General features: G+C 44.9%; 2 protein-coding genes across 4 annotated transcripts in view; one reads left to right on the top strand and one right to left on the bottom strand.

The window, feature by feature from the left end:
• Nucleotides 1-200: 200 nt before the first annotated feature.
• On the top strand, nt 201-2,728 carry LOC143359670 (mediator of RNA polymerase II transcription subunit 22). 2 transcript variants are annotated; one of them, XR_013083144.1, is made up of 3 exons: nt 201-404; nt 612-1,005; nt 1,074-2,728. XR_013083144.1 is itself a non-coding variant. In XM_076797793.1 (2 exons), the coding sequence occupies exons 1-2, from the start codon at nt 302-304 to the stop codon at nt 929-931; spliced, it is 423 nt and encodes a 140-aa protein (XP_076653908.1). In that variant the 5' UTR covers nt 201-301; the 3' UTR covers nt 932-1,055. The 2 variants fall into 2 exon arrangements, 1 of the variants encoding a protein (XP_076653908.1); XM_076797793.1 differs by lacking the exon at nt 1,074-2,728 and having other exon boundaries at nt 612-1,055.
• The window catches only part of Bif (protein phosphatase 1-binding protein bifocal), a 42,093-nt gene continuing 21,599 nt past the window's right edge, over nt 998-21,491 (bottom strand). Inside the window, exons 3-4 of one of the 2 annotated variants that reach the window (XM_076797747.1) lie at nt 4,508-4,685; nt 998-3,911 (exon numbers count right to left, since the gene is read on the bottom strand). In XM_076797747.1, the coding sequence (XP_076653862.1) occupies nt 3,673-3,911; nt 4,508-4,685 (417 nt within the window). In that variant the 3' untranslated portion in view covers nt 998-3,672. Of the gene's footprint in view, nt 4,142-4,507; nt 4,686-21,491 lie in introns of both variants that reach the window. The other variant, XM_076797748.1, reaches the window with a different exon arrangement.

The raw sequence follows: 21,491 nt of genomic DNA, 5'->3' as shown, positions 1-21,491 counted from the left end.
GTGCGAAATAAAAATTGTCTCCATCAATTACAAGCCATAGGAACTAAATAGAAATTGTCGGTTTTCTGAAAAAGCATATTTATAAACTTCTAGTGGTTATATTGATGGGAAATGGTAAAGAATTATAATTTTGAATTGATCCACCGCGGGGGTGGTTTCTCCGTCGGTAAAGTCGCACAGCTGATCGCGCTGTCATTGGTTCTGTCAGGAACCAATCCACACAACATGGTCGGTGTTTTCGTTGCGTGATTGATGAGAGTTCCTCCTTAATGAGAGAAGGATAATTATTTTTGTGTAAACCATGGCGGCTCAGCGAGCACTGCCGCAGAGCAAGGAAGCTTTGCTGAAATCGTACACGACGAGATTAAAGGACGATGTGAAGTCTATGCTGGAAAACTTTGAGGGTAAGTGTCCTAACCTCAACTTCTCGTTTTCTATTGATATCTCGAACAATTATACACCTATTAGCATAAAAACGACGTCAAGCTGTAGAACTTGTGTTGTTCTAAGATCTTGCCCTAATTGCATTCGAACTACTACTTTACTTCGAGTACCGGTACAAAACATAACCTATACAAGTACATATATATAGCGTTTTTGGTTGTTTTCAGAGATTATAAAGCTGGCCAAAGGCGAGAGCGACTCGCAGCTATCGCGCATGACACAATGCGAGCAGGACACTTATGAGATGCATGTCAGAGCAGCAAACATTGTGCGCGCTGGTGAATCTCTGATGAAACTGGTCTCCGATATAAAGCAGTATTTGATACTGAACGATTTCCCCTCTGTAAACGAAGCCATAGGACAAAACAGCAAACTGTTCAGAACGAAACAGGCGGAGTGCGACCAGAAACTGGCATCCTTACGGGACGATATGGCTGCTGACCTGTACGATCTAGAGGAGGAGTACTACACGTCGATATACAAATGACACGAGCTCTGCGAGCAGAGTCGTGTACCCATTGCCCGGACCATACCTTGTCTACAATGTGATTTATTTGTTCGGTAAACTGTATATATTTATTTAAATAAATAAGAATAATTTTGATATTACATTACGCCGTGTTTGTTAGTTGGGTGCTTGACGAGACGGTAGCTCTCTCTGGCGTATAATTGTATAATTCATTTTATTACTTGAATACCTTGTAACACACAGACGATACATCACACAATACTTCTAAACTGGTAAGTATACTCAATAAGGTAATGTGGGATTCAAGCTTCAGATAATCGTAACGATAATCATAGGAGTAATAATAATGAGAATAATTATAACGTTAAAGCATAATACTAAATCTTCTCTCTGGATCCTCGGCTTGAACGACGATGCCATTCCATACTCTGTACAGCGATAATTTACAAAAATAATTATACGGAGTCCCCTCGACCGGAGCAGCGGAGATTACATCTCGGCGAGCTTGATCAGATCGACCGACAAAAATATCGGCTAATTAATTTGTTAACGAATACGAAAGGACGCGACGCTTTGAGCCCGACGCGTGTCGCGCGCGCGCGGGCGTAATCTCGTTTGCTCCGCTCTTACCAGTACATACTTGTAGTGATTCAAAAACTGAGCGCGCGGTCGACACGGTACTGTTTACCACGAATGAATTGTTAAACGATTGTGTACGTCTAGGAAGGAAAACAAACAAACGAAATAACAAAAAAATATCACAGTGTAAAATGCAACGCTGTGACACAGACCCATCAAGCATCGATCTAACGCGGGCTCGCGGCGCGTTATCTCCGTAGCGTCGCGCGGGTCCTCGGCAGTCGTGGCGAGACGCTCCGGAGCAGCGGAGGCTGTTTCGTTTTCTGCTCCGATTGGCTGGCGGTTCTCTGTTGCCTCGCGATTCGTTCTGTCGCGAGGCGGTGGGGGTAGGGGCGCGACGCTACGGGGGAAAAACGCCGCGAACCGATGGCGACGTCGCGTCGCGCGACACGCATGTGGTAGCCGGAATAATTAGCATCTAAATACAGCGACGGAAAAATGGAACACAGTTGTTGCCTCGGCGTACAGACGCACCTGTGGTTATCATCGTATCGCGCGTCTCTCTTTCTCCCTTGAATCAGTCCGCGATCACGCGATTAAACCCTAATTAAATCCACCACACCGCCGCAATCATACCAGACGAACAATCGGACGCGATCCTCCGAAATTTCGACGTGTGTTACTTGTTCCCGGAACGCAATTACACGGACAACGAGTAGAAACAAAGTGTTACAACGTAGAACAGATCGGCCCCGGAGTGATTCGAATTTTCTGTTTGAGCCTCGGGGGCCGGTAATAATTTAGTATGTACAAAATTGGATTCCCTTAAAATTAACCGTCGACGAATACAGGATTCTTTTCTCTTCCGAAAGAAAATTCATCGAAAATGTATGTACGTAACATTATCATATCATCGACGTGTGTGAATGTGTTCTTTTTTTGTTTTGTTTGGTCCTCGTCCAAATGGTAAGAAACAATAAAGCGAACCGAACGGAACACGATCGTTACACGGCGTATCGTATAAATGTGTTATCTACACTGAAGTATGAACGAACCGTTGAGCATTCGCGTGAGAAAAATCTTAGTATGGTTTACACAGCATACCCTCAGTATAAATAACGAATTCTTTTTGGAATTTACAATTGTTACACGTTATCCCTGGACAGAAACATTTCTTCTCTTTTTTTTTCGCTTATCGTACACATACAGTTAAGTATACTTAAGTAGACTTACGTTCTACTTTGGCAAAAACTTTTACAAATCTAGACTCGAGTGTGTTCTCCTCTACCCATCTAGCGAACAAACTTCAGTTTTCCTCTCCTCCTCTATCTTCTTTTTTTTTTCGGTTTTGTGTGATTCCCTAAAAAATCTCGCATAAAATTCTGGCCCTCGACTGGCAGCTCGAACTCGTGTAAACGGCTTAGGATTAAAGTAATCTCAAAAAGGTTACAAAAAAGCGTTCAGTTCCATTGTCGACGTCTCTCCTCCGCGTTCGTTATAAAATGTGCCAAAAAGGTGATATGAATACCTCTCTACGTATTTATCATTTACGCGACTGTGTTTCCCTCTTTTCTCGCGATCATCCGCCCTAATATAAACGTTCACCGATCACTGGGCTCTCCGTGTAAAGTGCTTAACAATAGGGACAAGATAAGAAAGAAAGAAAAGAAAAGAAAAGAAAAGAAAGATAGACAGAACGAAAAGCACTGACGCATCTTGGCAGTTTCGATTACTCGTTAATTAGGAAAGTCTGTTCACTGTTCGTTATCATAATAATACAAAGTAAATGCATATACTTGGAATGATACTGTTAATCCTCTCCTAGCTCGATCGTCCAACGAAACACGCGGCGCTTTTCGTTCCCGCGCCCTTAGGGAGGGAGGGGGCAGGAGCGGCTTAATCATACGGGTGAGCATTGGTCACTTTCGAGTTTCGGCGGTCTATCGGTGGAAGGCTCGTTCTCGCGGAAAACAAACGACGGTAAAATACTTTTGCGATTAGTCTTTTCGGTTCACGGAACTCTCCGGGACTCCTGAGGCGCGCCCTTATGGGGGGAGACGGGCGGTTTTGAGCTTCTCGCGGGCCTCTTCCGATCGTAAGCGTGTTCCCCTGTGGTCCTCGATGTTGCCCAAGGTCCTCGATGGTTGTTCGAGGTACCTGGTGGTTCTTCGAGATCCTGTTCAGTATAGGAGATCGCCGGTGGTCTCGGAGCCCCAGGCGCCCGCGTCTTGCGCCGGTTTCAGATAGTCGATCTCGCTGATGTCGTTCTCGGGTCGACACTGCTCCGTCGACGTCGGCGACGACGCCGTCAAGGCTGGCACCGGCGTCGATGACACGGCCCTTGTCACGCCCAGCTCGAAACCCTCCGACGTCAAATCCACCTTGCTAGGCGTGTAACTCGCTAGGCCACCGCCACCACCTGCAGGGACAACAAGCACTAGCTTTCAACACGCTACATTAGCTGGCACGACAGTGAAACACACAGAACAGAAGGACAAAGCGTCAGCCACGAGAAACAGGTGGGATCGAAAGCTGGGATCTGGGGAAGCTAGATTTGCGACTCATTTTCGGAGTCCTCGGTGTTCAATAGACATTGGAACTGGTCACACCCCTTCGCGCGAGATAGATCGCCGTTTGCTTTAGGGGCTCCTGGAAAAATCCGAAACAGGGCCACAGTGGTGTCATAATCGTGCGATTCCCTTCGGTAAACTCGTTACGCTAACTTAAATTTGTATTGCTTCTTTTGGTTCACAGGAAATTTTGATTTTCATCTATCGTGGCGATTCTGACGATCATTAAGCAATACAATGGCGCCGGCCGCCGATAACCACCGCGGCGTTCAACGTGTTGTTGGATTTAAATGATACAAAATAATGTGTCATGTATAATATATATATAACGAAGTAAAAGAACTATGGTTTTGCAGATAAGAGCGATCCTCGATGTGATCGTGTGTCAGATGGAAACCGCGCGGTGGTTATCAGCTACCGTGACAAGAGAGGCGGTTGAAATTACCGAGAAGGGTCGGCATGGATGTCGTCGAATTGGTCGAGGACGTTTTATTGCTGATCGGCGCAGATTGCTCGACGGAACCGGAAGTTTCGCCATCCACGCTGCTCTCGCCCTCGAGCATCGACGCCTCGCTGGGATATTCAAAAGTACGGGTCGCGGTGTCGTCGAATTGTATTCGGTGCTGAAACAGAAACGGAAAACGTACATGTTAATTCGCTTGTTACAATTGAATACAACTTAATTTAAGCCTTTAGAGGTTCGAAGATTCCTACGGGAACACATTCTACATGTGGTCCACGAGAAGAGGCGCTGCAATCGTTCTCCAATTTTTAAACTGTGGAACCAACAATGTGTCTGGACAACGTCGGTACATTAAATAACACAAAACCCTATGTTGCTGTAGAGCTTCAAGAAGGTCTAAATGACAAACCACGATAACGTTTAAACGACAAAGTACCGAATGTTCCGCCCACTTCTCGCCGGGTTGTGCACGCCACTGTCGAAAGACGCGGCGAAAGGGTTAATCATCGATCTCCCGAGAAGAAACAAACGAGGAGATGTCGCGTGACACGGTTGTCTCGTTTGTCGGAAGAAAAAATCTCCGAGTCGAGGAGATGCGGCGCGGCGGGACGACGAAGCAGGTTCCCGCGGCACGCGACCATTGTTGAGGAGACAGTTACACGGCGGAAGAAGCCACGTATGTGTTTCTCTCCACGGTGTATCGCGCAACACGCGCAGCCAGCTACAAAATAAGACACGGGAAGAACAAACAACGGCCACGGCGAGCAGCAGCCTGGAATAACAGTAACCCGTCACACTCGGTGCTTTTTCGACTGCCAGAGCTAGGACATCGCCTCCTGGTTCGCTCCTTGTCGGCGAGCACGATCAAAAGAGAAAGCAATTCTTTTCCTAGAGAGCTGCTGCTCGCTGCTGCTACCCGACGTTTGCTGTTCCGAGGGCATCCGCCGAGAACCATCGATGCAGCCGGAGATTTCCACGCGAAACGATCCTTGGCACCTCGGCACTCGAAGAAGAGACCTGGCAGATTCAAAACCGAAGAAAACTGAGCTTCTCGGAATGTATATGCCCTTTAGGTTGATCAGATTGCGGGTGTTCGTCGAGGTGACTAGATCCGCGAGATTGAAAATCATTTTTGGACAGAAATTGATTTTACTTTGAACCAAGGTCGCGGTAATTCCTTAGTTCGAAAGCCTAGGATACGTTCTTTGAAAGAAAGGAGTCTATGATTGGAGTATAAAATTATCCCGCAGACAATTTTTCAAAGGGGACCCAAGAGAAACTCTAGACTCGAAAGATCGTGGCAGTTGATTCTATCGCCGATCATCTTTATACGTCCACGACATGTTCATTTCAGAAATGAAAGACTGCGGACAATAGAATGTTCCAACTGCTAGAAATAGGAGTTAAATAGGCGGTTATTTCTTTCCCTGATGTTTCCCGGTAATGTCTAACACGAATGCATAAAATCTGCATTCTAGCGGTCTGAAGCAATCGGAACATGAACGATTGCAACAAAGGGAGCCGGACGACTGTTTCAAGACAGAAGCGAATCGATTCCTGCTCGCTGGTGGCTAGTCATCCGACGAATCGGTGACGACCCAGCCAGCCGGGTCTGCGTAATTTCCTCAGAATGCCGACGGTACGTATGCAACGCCGTTGCAAGCACGAGCCTCGCTGCCATGGAAGTATAATTAAGACGGCGTATCGTTGCATCATCGAAAGAAGCTGGGTGGAACAGCGGGATTCCGAATGGACGTCAAAGTACGCGTTTATTTCGCTCGGAACGCCCCGGAGTCTTCCTCGGTCGACGCGGCGCGGCGCAGAACGCAACAATTATTATTCTATTAGCCTCTCGCCGTGATAATTAACCGGGCAGAAATATTTCGTATGAATTAGTCGAACGCCTGGCTCGGCCGGCGTGGTTCTGCTCGCAGGCTTCGGGCCTCGTCTGGCTAACAGTACCGGTAATTATTTCAACTACGCGTCGACTACTCGCTTCGGTGAATTATATGTGTTCGGCTCCGTCGTCCTCCGAGCCGAGAAACTGTTCCGACGGAACGAAAACGGTGACACGGCCACGTGAATCTGCTCGGACGTGCACGGATCCTGAACTTTTCCAGAAAAAAAAATCTTCACGGTCAATCGTCCGACCGTTCCACTTTCCTCGTAGATCGTCCCATAAATCTCGATCGACGAGGAGCCTCGGTCCCGGTTCGACGGGTCCATTGGAATCCGAAGAATTATTTTTTAATTCGTCACGATAATTCTCAACGCTTTGGACCTTTTTGCCGACGGATAAATAGGGCCATTGTTCCACTTGTTAGCCATTCGAGGCCAGCACTCTTAGTGACTAGAGTACTTCTGATACTGCAACAATATTACACGTTCTAACACGTGAATAGAACTATACGAGTTAAATAAATGAAACAGCAAATTTGCTAAGGCAACAAAGGGTTAAACGTTATTATTTATTTTCTATATGTTTTATATGTACGGGGACATGAAGCTATATGCTGGAAGTGAGAACTAGGTTATTGTGCTTCAAATAAAATTAGAAAATTAATTCAATATATTTTCTGACGTATGATTCGTTCCTTCTAATCGTGGGTTAAACCTTTTCACACTTTGACTGCCAAACTAGAAACAGAAAAAAATTAAATTCATGATATTGTGTAGTCCCCCAGCTTCCTTGCATTTTACAGATCCTAATTGAATTTGGTACAATGAATATATTAACGTAAAAATTCATTTTAAAACCAGGACAAATAATTCCGTCACCCACATATGGGTGACATGGCAGTCAACGTGTTAAATAGCTGTACAAAGTGTATAACATGATTAACAGTGAGTTTTCCAAAGATTTTTGCTTCGGAATTGGAAGAACTCCGCAAGCTGACATAAATGGGAGCAAAACGAGCCACTGGTCGCCGGTTCGCAGAATCGCGGAGAGGGTGCGAGAAGAAAGGCTTTCTTCCCAGCGCGAGAACGTCCGTGAAAATGGCAACTGTCGACGAACGGGACGCGCGAATGTCCGCCGGCGAGCATCAAGATGGAAAGTTGCCGGGCGATAAAGCGCCGAGCGTGTGCGAAAACGAGCGACGAGTGTCAAATCGTTCCCCGAGGGAACCGAGATGCATGGAAACCATCGAGGCCCTCTCTCCCATTGGTCGACGGTATATTGATTTTCAGGAAGAAAACGGCGAACCGGACTACCCTCAAAAGAGGGTAAAGCCTTTTGTGTCGCGCGTACGAGCGCTCTCTCTGCCGTAAAATCAACTTGGAATGTCAAAGCCGAGCCTGAGTTTCCGCGTTAAGTTTACACGCGCTCGCTAATAAACGTTCACGAGAAAGACTTTGCGGAACAAGCGAGGCGTTCCGCGAGTTTCGAAACGACGCCTCTCGACCGGCCGATCGATTTCGACGGCTAAACGATTCTCCTGAACCGTCGTTCACAACGAAAGCACCGAAAGCTGCCGCAATATTTCTCTTTAAATCAGCCGGAATTTTTTAAATACGTTCATTGATCACTGAGATATCAGTCTTCAAAGTTGACATTTCTAATTGATGATGTTCAGGATCATTTACTGCCTGATTTATCAAATTTTTAAAACACATTTTTGAAGGCACCTCTTGTAAACACGTTAGTCTTTCTATTATTCCCAATGCAGCATCTGTTCGTTTAATTAATTCGCCAGAAACTGAACAATTGAAGGACGATTTTAACACTCTGGGTCTAAATAGAAGGTTAACGTCTTCAAGATTGGACCTCGTTTGATGTGTCAGATTCAGGTTTTGATATTCATATGTAGAATATTTTATTATTAAAGTAAAAATACAAGCGTATTTACGACAATCGAACGAAGTTACCGATTTCGATGTCTCGGACTTCAAGAATATATGTCTCCAGCAATCACCAAGATGGCGCCACGCGGAGTTGAGCGGTGGGCGTGGTTAAAACCGCGACGGTAACGAGGAAAAGCAATATTTCCTTGTAACACGATAAGTCTCGACTACTTCGAGAGTTAAACTTTGCGGAGAGTCCATCGATTGAGACGTTCCTCGAAGAATTAATTCCGAAAAAGATCGTCCGACGGGTCCGGCGTTCCACTCTCAGCTCGTTAAAACGGCGCGGAAAGGGGGGAACGTAAATTCCAACGCGACACAACGGCCGTTCCATTCTGCTTTGCATCTTTACGATCGATAAAAAACGCGTCCTGTCCCTCGAGCTATCGTTCGTAGCCTCTCCGAGAGAACTCCGTCGCGGCTTTCGTGATTTTTTGAACGCCGATATCCGGTCCGGTCTGCAACGAGCTAAGCGAAAAACGTCGCGACATTGTCGCGGCCGGCCCGTTACTTTCGACCAGAGCCGACGAAACAATGAGCCTGTTATCGTCCCGCGGGAAAGGAAACAGTTTATCGCCGCGGACACAATAGAACGAGGAAGCTAAACGGAATTTTCAAGCGTCGTACGTATCGCGGTTAGAATGCAGCCGCGGTTTTGTCCGTTGTCCACCGAAACGACAAAAATATTGTTGAACAAAGCCTGAATTTGTTGGAAGTTGTCGCGAATATTTTGGATGAGCAATATCGTGTCGAAGTTGACGGAAGAGTGCATCGTTTATCGCGAAACGGATAACGCAGTTTCCGAGCGGTTAGCATAAACTTGAGCAGCATCGGCGTGGGGATGCGTCCTGGGGGACCGTTCATTGTCAAGCATGTTTTCCCCAACTTCCTCGCCCTTCTTCTTTGAGAACCCTAAGTGGATGAGAGAATCAGGAAACTTTTGCCGACTATGATGCGGTGCATTTTTTACCGTCTGTAAAGCTCGAATATGATTTTCATGGCCGAGGTAACTTTCAAGATGTTGAGCTACTTGTCTAAGCTTGACATAAATCATTTATGATGTTCCTTTTGGGGTATAATTGCGTTACTAAGCTGGAGACTATTTCCAAGTGTCAGTTTCGAAGGTATGAAGGATATTATTAAACAATTTGTAATCCTTTGGGTTCCGAAACGATTTATCATGTGAACGAAAATATGTAATTGACGATCTAGACTAGACTAAGGATCTTTATGCAAAATCAAAATTTTCCTCGATCGCGAAAAACTGGAGCAAAATAGAAATTGATTTTCTTTCTTAACAGTCTCAATTAGGTTGGAATTAACGTAATAGTTTTAAATGGTTCCAATGTTTTTTACCGTTTTCCGTTTCTTTTATTCATTTTCGTCATAAATGCATAAAATCCGCAGTCTACTAATCACCGACGTTTTACATTTCGATGAGCTACGATTCCGCGAGGATCCGCGATTTCTGCGGAGGCTTGTGATCGAACAAACGCGTCCTGGGAAAGATCACGTCGGGTCAGGACAGGGTCAAACGGCCGTCTGGGATTTTCGAATCGGGGACCCATCTCTCGTTGCCGATGCAAATCGATTGTGTAGACCGTGGATCGGCCGGCGATCGATGATCATCCCCAAGGACGAGGAAGTCGATATTCTAGTCCGAGTGATTTACGGTATCCCCGGCGAGCAATTAAAGCGGCCTTTTCCCGAAGATTACACGGCCGTTCTCGTCGATCGGACGGATCGCATGCATTCAATTATACACCGTTAGCCTACGTATACAGCTTCGCGGCAGCAAATTGCCCGCGTCCAGCCGTGTTTACATATTTCTTCATTTGCATACGAGCCGCGTGCATCGATCTATTCAACAACGGCGCGCAACGGGCTCGCTGCTTCGCAGAACCGATTATTCCTTTCGCGTTCACGGACCAACGCGGACTTGTGTATACCACGTGTGCCGTTCGTCCTCTCGAAATTATGCTCCGTCTTCTCGGAAATCCTTCTGGGAAAATGTACAGGATCAACGAACGCTCGAAATGTTCCCTTGGTCTTGTTCATACTCTTCAAAATGCGATTTGTTTCCAACGAATTCGAATAGCGCAGCCTGTAGCGCGAAAATTGGAATAAATGTTCAAAGTGTTTTGAAATCTGTCAATAAACGTACCAAAAAAAAAAAAAAAAAATTGATCCAAGGAAAATGAGAGTAGCGACACCTGTTCAACGCCGGATCAAGACTTGTTCCCCCACTCTAACTTCCCCTTCTACCGCGCTGTTCCCCACGCTTCTGACAGAGAGAGAGAGAGGGTAACTCTTTTCCCCTCGATTCGTGCTCCCTCCCCTCATCTGGCGACACTGGTTCAACGTTCGAAGCGCACGGATCGATACAAACGAAACACCCTGTACATCGCAGTTTTCGATAAAAGGCTAACGGTTCCTCCAGCGCGCAATTACTCGTTGATTTTTCCGTGACGATGTAAAATTAGAAATTCAAATTGATCTTCTGCCTGCTCTATCGAGCAACCACTGAAGAAAATCGTCGGTGCAGAAGCTAGAATTCTCTCTCTCTCTTTCTTTTTTCAGTCTCTCTCATTCTCTCTGATCCGCAATCGCGTCGAGACGAGCAGCCAACCGGCTCGTGTTACAATCAAGAAAGAGAATTGCGGGCAATTTTCCCGGGAATGGAGCGATTTCGCAATTATTGCGAGAGAGGTGACGGCACCTGTCGGGTCGACGACCACGATGGTCGTGCAGAGCGACGAAAAAAAAAATTACAGAAACCGTGGCAGAGCGTTGATTCTTCTTCAAGTGCAAGGTTCCGTGCTTCGCGAGGATCGTCCACGAGGGGACCTTTCACCTGCTGGAATCCAGGCGAAAGTGAACGAAACGATTACGGGTCGAACTATAAGTTTTATCGCGCCCTTTGAACTAAAATCGAGGCTCTAAAGAGCCGGTGGGAATTGGCCGTGCAAAATTACTCGACGCAATTTTCACGTCATTAACGCGCTGAACGACGCGCGCGTTTTATGCGTTTCATACGAGCGTCGTTCGCTGGATTGCGGAGTTTATGTGTTCGGTATAACGATGAATGGGCGAAATACTGAACAGCGGAAACATCAAACACGTGATTTCCAATCTATTAAAAATATTGACGGAGGAAATCAATTTTTACGTAACCACTGCTCGTTGTAGTTGACGAAACCAAATGCTCGTTGTGTGGAAGAATCTGCAATCCAGCGAATTCAAAACTGAAATTTTCAATTTCAGTTACAGTATGAACGAATTCATTTTATGTCTAGATTTATTCTATAATGTTAATCTCATCGTGAGCGTTTATTTTTACTTATTCTTGTTCAATAAAGTGTTCTGGATTGGATACAATTTATAGGACTTGGAGCAAAAATAGCTTTATAGCAAAAATACAATTTTTATAGAAATCTCCACCCCTTATAAATTCTTGATTTTCTTGGAAAATGCTGGTGGCTGATAATTAAAGTTTAAGATTCCTCTTTTCAGCGATATTCGCATCGAAATGGGGAGAACCGCGTTCACAATCGCGTTCTCGTTGTCCAACGCGGCCTGTAAACAAAATCTTCAAATTCTCGACCTATTTCTTAAGAAGGTCATGGGACGGAGACGTCGATGATCGGAATCGCTGACAACCGTCAACAAATCCGCGGGCAGACCGCCTCGCTGGCTAATTCAGCGAATAAAGCGAAAGAGTGATCGCGTCATCCCGGCGATTATTTAGAAGGAAACCGCGAGCTGTGTTGATTCGCGAGTGATTTATGCAACCGGACCGTTGCTGTCGTCATTTCTGTGTCTTATCGTCGCTTCTGCGAACATTCGCGAAATTATTCCGCAACGAAACACGGTTTCGAGACGCCGCGATAACGCGGCCGGCGATAAAACGATATTTACCTTTGGTTCCCCCAAAAATTTCACCCGTTATGAGCCAATGGGGCAAACCCGGAGTCGAACATTATGTTTCCTGCTGTCAGTCGAATCGCATTATCGGATTGTGTACCGTGCTTCTCGTTCTGTCCCTCTTCTCGCGTACTTTTTCGGTTTCAGATGGCGAAGGGATATAAAATTTTATCGCCCTGTTCATAAAATTTAATTCTTTGCACTCTACTGACAATTCCGACGGATTTGTTCAGAAAACGATGGCGGATGTTGGCTTTTATGCACTCGTGGCAAGTATCAGCGAGTGATTTGGAACGGTTGAAATATTAAAGATATTTCAGGATATATTATTGAGAAAGATTTTATGAAACAGAAATTATAGATCCCCCTTAGTGCCTGATTATATCAACAGTAAACTTTTCATGTGTTCGCGGAAGAGGCAGTCGGGTTGTTAAACTAAATTTAAGATGTTTCTAAATAAATGTATATTTTCTTCTAGACGATTATTAAGAACCAAGAATACTCGAATCATTGCATCAGTGAGCAAGATTAAAAAACAAGAGGTTGCCTCATTTTACAGTGGCTAATCTCCACTCGCAGCCTCAGCACACTAATCAAGTCCAAGTTGAACCGAACGTTCCTTAAAAACAACGCGCTCTCCTCGATATAATACAACATCCTGTTGATAAACCACCGGTTGCCAACACGGCACAATTTATAAACAAACCTGTAACTGCACCTGTCTTGCCCAACGTTGTGCGAACCGCATATTTGTAACGTTTCTGCCCAGTGGTTGCACAGCGAAGCGCGTCATATTCATAACAACAATAATGAGAAGAGAAAAACCTCTCCCTCTCGAGTTCCGCGGAGTTTTATCACTTTTCTGAGAGCAATTAATCTTTCTGTGCGCGAGATAGCATACGTAGCGTTCGTCGTTTACTCGATCGGGAACGGGTCGGTATTGAATCGCGATCTCGAGTGTAAGATCGATGCCGCAATCGAAGACCGAGCGCGATCGGTGTCCACCGGTTGTAAAACTCCGAAGACCGCAGCCTTGAAGCGAGGCGAGCCGCGCCGCGTTCGCGATTGTCCTTATTATCAGATGTTACGCGTAATATCTCTCCCGTAATGTCTTTACACCGGCTCGCCTCTCATTAGCTTTCACGGAACGCTATTATTAGAGAACCGGGCACGACGGCCAGCAGGATCTGCCAGCTCTTGTGGAAACGTTGCCGAGCAACCGGCCGATTCCGGGGATCGTCTTCGATCAGCGATCGAATCGGAGAAAATGACGAAACAGTGAATTCTCGATTTATGTCAACAACACGGCTCTTGTCAGCGTCGTATATCGTCCAGCTGACATACCCGAGTCGTGTTATGTTTACACTCCTCCGGGTTCGAGGCCTCTCGAGATTCGTGGCCCCTCACGGAGTATACCCCGCGGTAATGGGGATGATTCCGCGACATTTATCACGCAGGCGACATATATAGAGAAATCGATGTACTGTTAGGCGTTCGTTCTATTACCTCGCTAGAAACCGAATTCTTCCGGCATCGGTGCGAGTATTGCGATCAGATTGAGCGCACAAAATATTCCACAAAGAATTTATGCTACAATAAAAATTAGTTTATTAGACTTGGTCAAAGAACAGCGTCATGCATATATGATCGACGTGGTACACAACGTGTTAACTGGATTTGTGGTTCGTGGTCTTCTACTTTGCTTATAAACGGAAATTATTATTCATTCTTTTCTTATCGACAATTAGAAATTTTGCAATGAAAATTTGATTGGGTTTTATTTGACCGTGAGATTCTTGGCCTTCACTTTAAGAGCGAATAGGAAAATGATAACAGAACTTCTCACAGAGTGAACTTTTACGTTCGTTACTCTCTTATCGACACTCTAATAAATGTAAATTTATTTAAAACCACAGAAATTGCCGCTCGCTAACGAGACAGGGTCACAGATTAAACGTGACCCTAATTTAAAACACGCATGCGAGACAGTGCTATTAAAAATGATTTTGTCTAGGCAAATGTAACAGAAGCGTATCTCAGATTATCAAAATAAGTTGATCTGATTTTGCTTCCTTATGCGAGGCAGGATTTTCATATCATGCTACAATCTAAAAGACAATTCTAGAAAATGGTACAGGTGGTGATGCGATTCATTAATGAAATTGTTATTTCACTCGGACAGAGACTTTTGCAATCACCTAATGCTGATACTACAGTGGTCCAAATTTCGAGCTGCTTGTCGCTAATTGCGAACCGATTGGCCAATGAAGCTCGCGTGTCGGCTCGCCTAGGAAAATCGTAGAACAAAGAAAACGCTCGTGCGAAATTCACTGACCCTGTTCCAAGCTGGAACATTTCAGAGGAGATTTCTCTCCTGAAATCGAAGAGGAACAATAACGCGGGAAACGCGTAACGCGCCGCGAAAACCAGCCGATCGACGAGGCCGATCTCTTCTTACCCTCTCTCTCCGAGCACTGTTGCTCGTTGTCAAGGCCTTGGCGACTTCATCCGTAGACCTTTAACGATCCTGTTAGCGGTCGTTAGGGTCGTATCGTGCGGATAACGTCCCATTGACGCGTGGATTTATTCCCCAATAAAGAAACCGAGATCGCTGCGATACCAAACATTCGACGATCGAACTATCCCCGAGAACCACGGCTAGATAAACCGCGTACGATTGCGAGAAAAACGGTCACGCAGGTGGTAGAGATGTGTAATGGACCTGTCTCTGAACTACTCGTAAAGGACAGTAGTTAAATGTAAACCAGTGCTTCTGGTTAGTTCACGGTTTATAGTCAATTAGTACTCCGAGTAACACCGTATTTTTATTTTCCCTGATTTAAAGCCTAATCTTATTACGTCAATTGATACGTTTAATTAATACTGCGTCTTACCCTGGGTTGAACCAATCAATTACCCGACGAGATTAAAAGTGGAACGTATTCCCGCATTCTTCAACGTTTCATGGCTCCAATTGAAGGTGGAGCGCCCTTTACGATACGTTGAAAAATTGGTGAAACATGATCGTCAACTTGGTACAAAATTGACTGTATTTTGAGCGGGTTTTATGTGTCAATTTTAGAATATATTCCCGATGGAATTTTTCAACGTTTGAAGGCTGAAATTAAAGGTAAATAATGGCGCCTCATGATAGGAACATTGTTGCAAGAAAATTTGTTACAAGCTGCCCGTCATCTCGGACAAGATCCATCCGATTCGAAGAGGATTGACTCGATTCTGGATTCCATTCCCGCAGGAATTTGCGTGCTCAAACGGAAGATGCCAGCTGTAAGTTCTAGGAGAGGTTTACACTTGCAATAGTATTCGAATTCAAAGCATTAAATCTGCAGTTCCTCTGTCCGGCGTTAATTCCTGCCGCGAGCGAGACGGCGATGCTCGCGCGTCGAAAGTTTGAAAGTTCGAGGGGTTTCGGTGCCGCGACGAATCGGAAAATCGAGAATGTTTGTTCGCGAGGCTCTCGACCCATTTCCACGAAGATCTCTCTCTCTCTCTCTCTCTCTCTCTCTTTCTCGTTCTCTCTTCTGAGAATCGATACGCTCCGGGAAAAGGCTCGCGACGCGTTTAGTCGAACGAGCGGTTAAGTAACCGTGGCGTCGAGCAATTTGTACGATTTTTCCGGCGGGATGCAAACGGGGTTTCGCAAGCGACTACGTTCCGAAGCGCACGCGTAATTTTTCACCGTTAGAATTCCTCCGGTCTGTTCAATAAAATGAAAATATGGCGTAGAGGCGATCGAGGCCGAGAGCCGTTTCCAAGCAAGCATGTGTACATACAAACATATACATACATACATACATGGACGCGCGGAAACGCGCACTTTCGCGCGCCGGAGATAAACTTTACGCGATACTTACTTTTATGGCGTACGCCTGGCGCGTTCGGGACGTTTGCTTTCGGTCAACGCCGGTTTAGGGTAAACGCATTTCCACAGCCGACTGCGAAACTGTTCTCAAGGTGTCTCGCAACGATGACGAGCGTCTCTCGTCGCTTTTGGCGTCCGCGAACCTGCGTTTCGCGAGCGGAACTGTGTCGCCAGCGAGCGAACCGTGAATGACTCGCTGCTTCGCTTTGCCACTGTAAATTGCTTTTGTAAGTCGCTTTCCATGCCCGGGGAAAAAGGCTCCCGCATTCCTCGAAAACCGAGCACATGTTCGACTAGTCATTAAAATTCTTTGTTGCAACAATTTAGAACGCGCGCATTTGAAATTCGCCTTCTCTATCCCTTATTTCTCTATGCTTAATGTCTTCGTTGAAGCGAGTTAATTTGGCTTTCGTGGTAAATCGAGTATACCAATTTCTGGTGATTCGAGAAAAATCTCCAAGAATTAGTCAATTCTGTGGAAAATGCAGCCAAGAAACCTGAATCTTGCTGACGTTAATACAATCTGAAGTGTACAAGCAGCATGAGCGATCACAGTAAGAAATTTCGCCTCCGCTGCTTCAGTTGTAGCAATTTCAATTTTGCGGGGGCGTGGATAACTTTTAGAATCTGATGCGTCACGTGTGATTTATATCACGCGAATTTTCCTAATACCAACGCGATTTGAAGTGTCCAATGAGCGATCGCAGGAAGAAAATTAGCCCTCTCTGCTCCGAGTGCCAACAATTTCAATTCCGCGGCAGTCAACGAGCAGAGAGCCGAACAGAATAAACTCGTTCTCGAGAAAAGTTTCTCGCCCGAGTTTTCCAAGGATTTTCCATCGGGGAATTCGATTCGTCGATAACTCGAGTCAAGAAATTCCACGTCGTCGTCGTCGTCGTGCTCGGAGAGCGTTTCTATCGATCCGGACACGGTCGACGAACGCCACGGCGTAAATCGTGGGGGAAAATAACGACAGATCGGATCGAACAATCGGTCGCGGAGATATCGGTTTTCTCGGGCCCGGCCTCCGGAAGATCGATCGCCGGACAATAACCGCGGCGACACGCTCGCCCCCGCTTCCGCAACGAGAGGCATTCCTCGCGAGCACAGTTTTCTCCGGGATATATCGGGGGCCGAGGGAACTTTCGAATATGCAAATTCCAGCGTTTTACCGGTTTCGATTCTTCATACGCTCTCGTTGCGTAACGTTATTAAAGGTTAGGGTTTGCCCGGCTAATTGCCTGATGAAAATTGAAACAAACAATGCCCGACGGAATTGCTCAATCATCGGCGACCCCGGGGACACGGAGTTTCTTCGATTTCAAGTTGCGTAATGAGGATCTTGATGTAACCACGCTATTTAAGGGATCATTTCGGACTATACTGCTTCCGGGTTTCCGTCGACGATTTTTCTAACCTTGCCAGAACGTTCGAGTTGTTGGTCACAATTCTTTAGATACTGTGCCATCATTAAATCGATTGCTACAGTTTTACTACGTAAAACTTGCAAGGACTTGATAAGGACTTGATAATGAAAACGTAAGTATGTGATTACACAAAACCCTTCGTTGAAAATAAAATAAGATAGAAACGGATACCGCGAATAAAATTTGAGTCCGTTTTTAAATTTGACAATGTAAAGCTTGCATCTGTACCTTGATAAGCACTTAATTGAAAATAAGAAGTAGGTATAATATTGATCGGTGGCTAGATTACTGCTGTGAAAACTTCCAATTACAATATATTAACTGAAGGCTAACTCGAAAAATTCTGTGGAACAAACAATTCTCGCAAACAATATAACAGTCTTGGCATTTGATACATTACTGTCATAAATGCATAAAGTGCAGCATAAATGCATAGAATGCAGCAGCATCGTCATTTCTTCGAAAAGATTCATGAGGTGCCAAAGACAGAGTGTTCAAGGTATTGTAAGCTGTTAGGCGAGCGATGAACAGCTGTGCCAATAAATTAATAAAAATAAAGTAACTTTCACGGCTCGTAATTGAATCATAAAGCAGGGGATTGCATAGCGTGTGCCGGTAAAAGCGTCTTTCCGCTCCACTCAACAGGGAAAATCGGATCGTTATCCTGTCCATGAGAGACCGATCGAAAAGCTTCGCGTCGCGTTATCGACCCGAGCTATTAACGCAGGCTTATCGCTTATCGGAGCTTTCCATTAATCATCTCTGTTCTCGTTTTTTTTTTCTTTTAGGGGGCTTTAGATGCAGCAACGCTGTGCCTCGTTATCTAATCTAATCGGGTGCACATCCATCTGCAACGTTGGTCGGCAGAGCTCGTTTTCAGTCGAAAAGCGAGCGACGTAACGGTGTAACCAAGGGCCCTCTCGTTCCTCGTGGGAATGCACTTTCCCTCGTGAAAGAGATTGTAAAATATTCAAGGGCGAGCAGCGCGACGGACCGCGCAAGCCTCCCAGCGTTTTTCTCCCTTTCGGCTCGGTCCGAGTCCTTTCACATGGAATTTTCGGTGCGCCTTTTTGCCCCTCCGGGCCTCTACAGAATCGTCCCAAGATGACATTATCCCCGACACATGGTGCGCGTTTAGTATCGTTATGGATTATGCCGGATTACGGACCCTTCAAGGAAAGTACTCGATCAAACGAATTCATTTATTTTTTCCGGAGAGGAAAATTTGGTTTCATTTTTCTGGGATCTTGTAGCTCGATACTTCAGAAATGCTCTTGCGAAATCTCAAATTTGAACTCGTATTCGTTTCGAAGTTATTGACAATTCAAGCGTACGTGAGTTCCAGTATAGATGTTCTAGTTGTGAAATCCTTAGAATTTGTTACGCTGCAAATTTATTTTTCTTGAGAGTTCATTTCTTTTTGTAGGATCTTGTAGCTTAGCTCTGTAGAAATGTCTCTGTAAAATTTCAAGTCAGAATTCATATCCATTTCAAAGTTATTAACGATTGAAGGGCTGGATATTTCGAATTGTAAGTTCAATCTTCAAAGGCGAGCTTTTTAGCATGATTCAGAAGAAAGTACTAATCCTATCGACTTGAAATTTTAGCTATGCCTTGAAGAAGGGTCCTACTGTTGCTTGACAAAAAAATCAGAATTCTTGCATAGTTCTAATATCAAAAATAAGTACAATTTTTCAGTAAAATCACTTAAAGAGTTAAAGAATTAAAGAGTATCAATATAAATACTGTCATCAACTAACCCGACAATCTCCATCATTCAAATTACTAGAAATTATTCCAGCACCTCGGGGCACAACTTCTTTCACAATTATCACAGATCAGTGAACAATGAATAACAACAGAACAGGCAGAACAAGAAGCACTCGGAGATAATCGCGGGGAGAAGCGACGTCAAGCAAATTTATTAATCGAAGCAAGCATTACGGTAATCACGCGAGATCTCATCAGAAATGGTAAGAGCCGCGATCACAATACAATAGGCGGCAGGAACTTTTAGTTTCTTTTCCCCGCTTGTCTGCTATAGATCATCAAAACGTTTCCAGATTGCTGCCGACAGACGTTCGTTTTACATAGCTCGAAAGCGGATTAAACGATCTCCTTTCGAGCCGCAGACAAACGCTCCAAATAATTAATGTGGTATAACAGTGCGCAAGGCGCGTCATTAATTTTCACGGCCGAACTTCTCCCGCGCACCGTCGTTAAAGGGAAAATTGCCGATCGACGGTCTCGGGGATCGATCCTGCAGAGATCGGTAATCGACCGTGATACGACGATCGATTTCGCGAACCACCTGAATAAAGAACCCGTTTCGCAAGATGGCGGGAGGTGATGCAAAAAGTTTCTGTCGACTTTGTCTGGAATTTGTATTGCGGAACAAAATAAATAAATTAGGATTCAACCTCAACGATCTTTTAAATATCCAACCATATTGTTTCTCAGTTCTTTTCTTTTAGAGTTGATGAAGTTACATAATACAGTAAAGTCTTGATAGAAGTCGAACGGAGCTACACGATCTATGTCACAGCACGGATCCGAGGATTGGGCTTAGATCAAGACTCTACTGTATTACGAATAAATTGTTGTATGAAATACGACTAGATGCAATCTTGTGTCGCGTTAGTAACACTTCATACAGTATTATTGCACCTGGTAATTTGCTGTAACCACATACAATCATCACAAGAAAATTAAATGTACGGAGCAATAAATGTAACCGGTGTGTTTTGCCTTACAGAAATAACAAGATTGAAGTCGTTTGGACCTTTTGCAATTTTTATAACAATACACGCTCGAATGGAGAAACCTGCTGAGTCATTTCCCACGGAAACACCTCAATAGCTTGAACAACTGCAAAATGTCTAAAATCCTGTGAACCGTGCTACGGTCCACTGCGTCTGCGCCTCGTGACCAATTTCTCAAGGGGACGTTTACGCTCGTTCGAGGACCAAGATCATCGTCCCCCGAGTTTTTTCCTGTCCGAGATGCGGAACACGTGCGCTCGCAGACTAAACAGATTCCACAGACGATGCGACAAGTGTCGCTAATCGTCCTCGTTAACGGATCGAGGAATGAGAGAGTTTCTCACGGGGTCGATAGGATTCCCGCGGATTCCCGTGACGACAGAGCGGCCTATCACCGATTCACCAAGTAAAAGTTAGCCGACGCGTGAACCGGCTACAATTTTGCGAGCCGCTCGTCGGAGGAGTTAATCTACCGTGGCTCATGGGAACGAGGCAAAACGGTCGTCGATTCCGTGCCGAACGATATCTCTTTCTCTCTTTTTCTCCAGCCACGAGAAAAACGCCAGAGCGAGCAACGTTTCCTGCTTCGACGCGAATTTTCACTGGGTCCACTTTCGCACGCAAGCAAAAAACGGGATCGCAAGTGAGTTGAACGATTAATGGGATTTATATCATTTTACAATCTCACTTTTCTTCTTCTGAACGCGTTTTCAACTTTTCCAATTGATCGAATTAGCAAAAAATTAATTCAAGTACAGAACTATGCACAGTGTTTTATTAAATTGCAGAAAACGAACATTTCCCACGTGTTTTTGTACTTTAATAGACTCGCGGAATTGAAGCAGTGAATTAAATACAAAGTGTGATAGAGAAGAACCATTTAGTTTTACAGTAAAAATGTCATCATGATCTCAATCGATCTCAAAAGTATTCTTTCTTTAATTCCAGGCTGTACAATTTTTACCTGAAAACAGTTAAGTCTGCCCACAACCAAATTAAAAAATTCAGACCGCATTTGGAAGAGGCAAATTTATCTTGAAAAATTTGTTTCCATTGCGTTTAAGACGCAGACGACGGCGCAGCAGGCAAATAATCAGAGATAAAAGGAGTCGCGGTAGAGAACGTAT

Source organism: Halictus rubicundus, chromosome 12 (assembly GCF_050948215.1).
Source record: "Halictus rubicundus isolate RS-2024b chromosome 12, iyHalRubi1_principal, whole genome shotgun sequence".
Classification (NCBI taxonomy): domain Eukaryota; kingdom Metazoa; phylum Arthropoda; class Insecta; order Hymenoptera; family Halictidae; genus Halictus; species Halictus rubicundus.
The sequence above is the reverse complement of the archived record's forward strand: the minus strand, read 5'-3'. Positions and strand labels throughout refer to the sequence as shown.

Bases quoted from the DNA above. Each gene is read 5' to 3' on its own strand.
- LOC143359670 (XM_076797793.1), top strand. From the start codon at position 302: ATGGCGGCTCAGCGAGCACTGCCGCAGAGCAAGGAAGCTTTGCTGAAA. The intron at 405-611 runs GTAAGTGTCCTA...GGTTGTTTTCAG, and splicing joins TATGCTGGAAAACTTTGAGG to AGATTATAAAGCTGGCCAAA.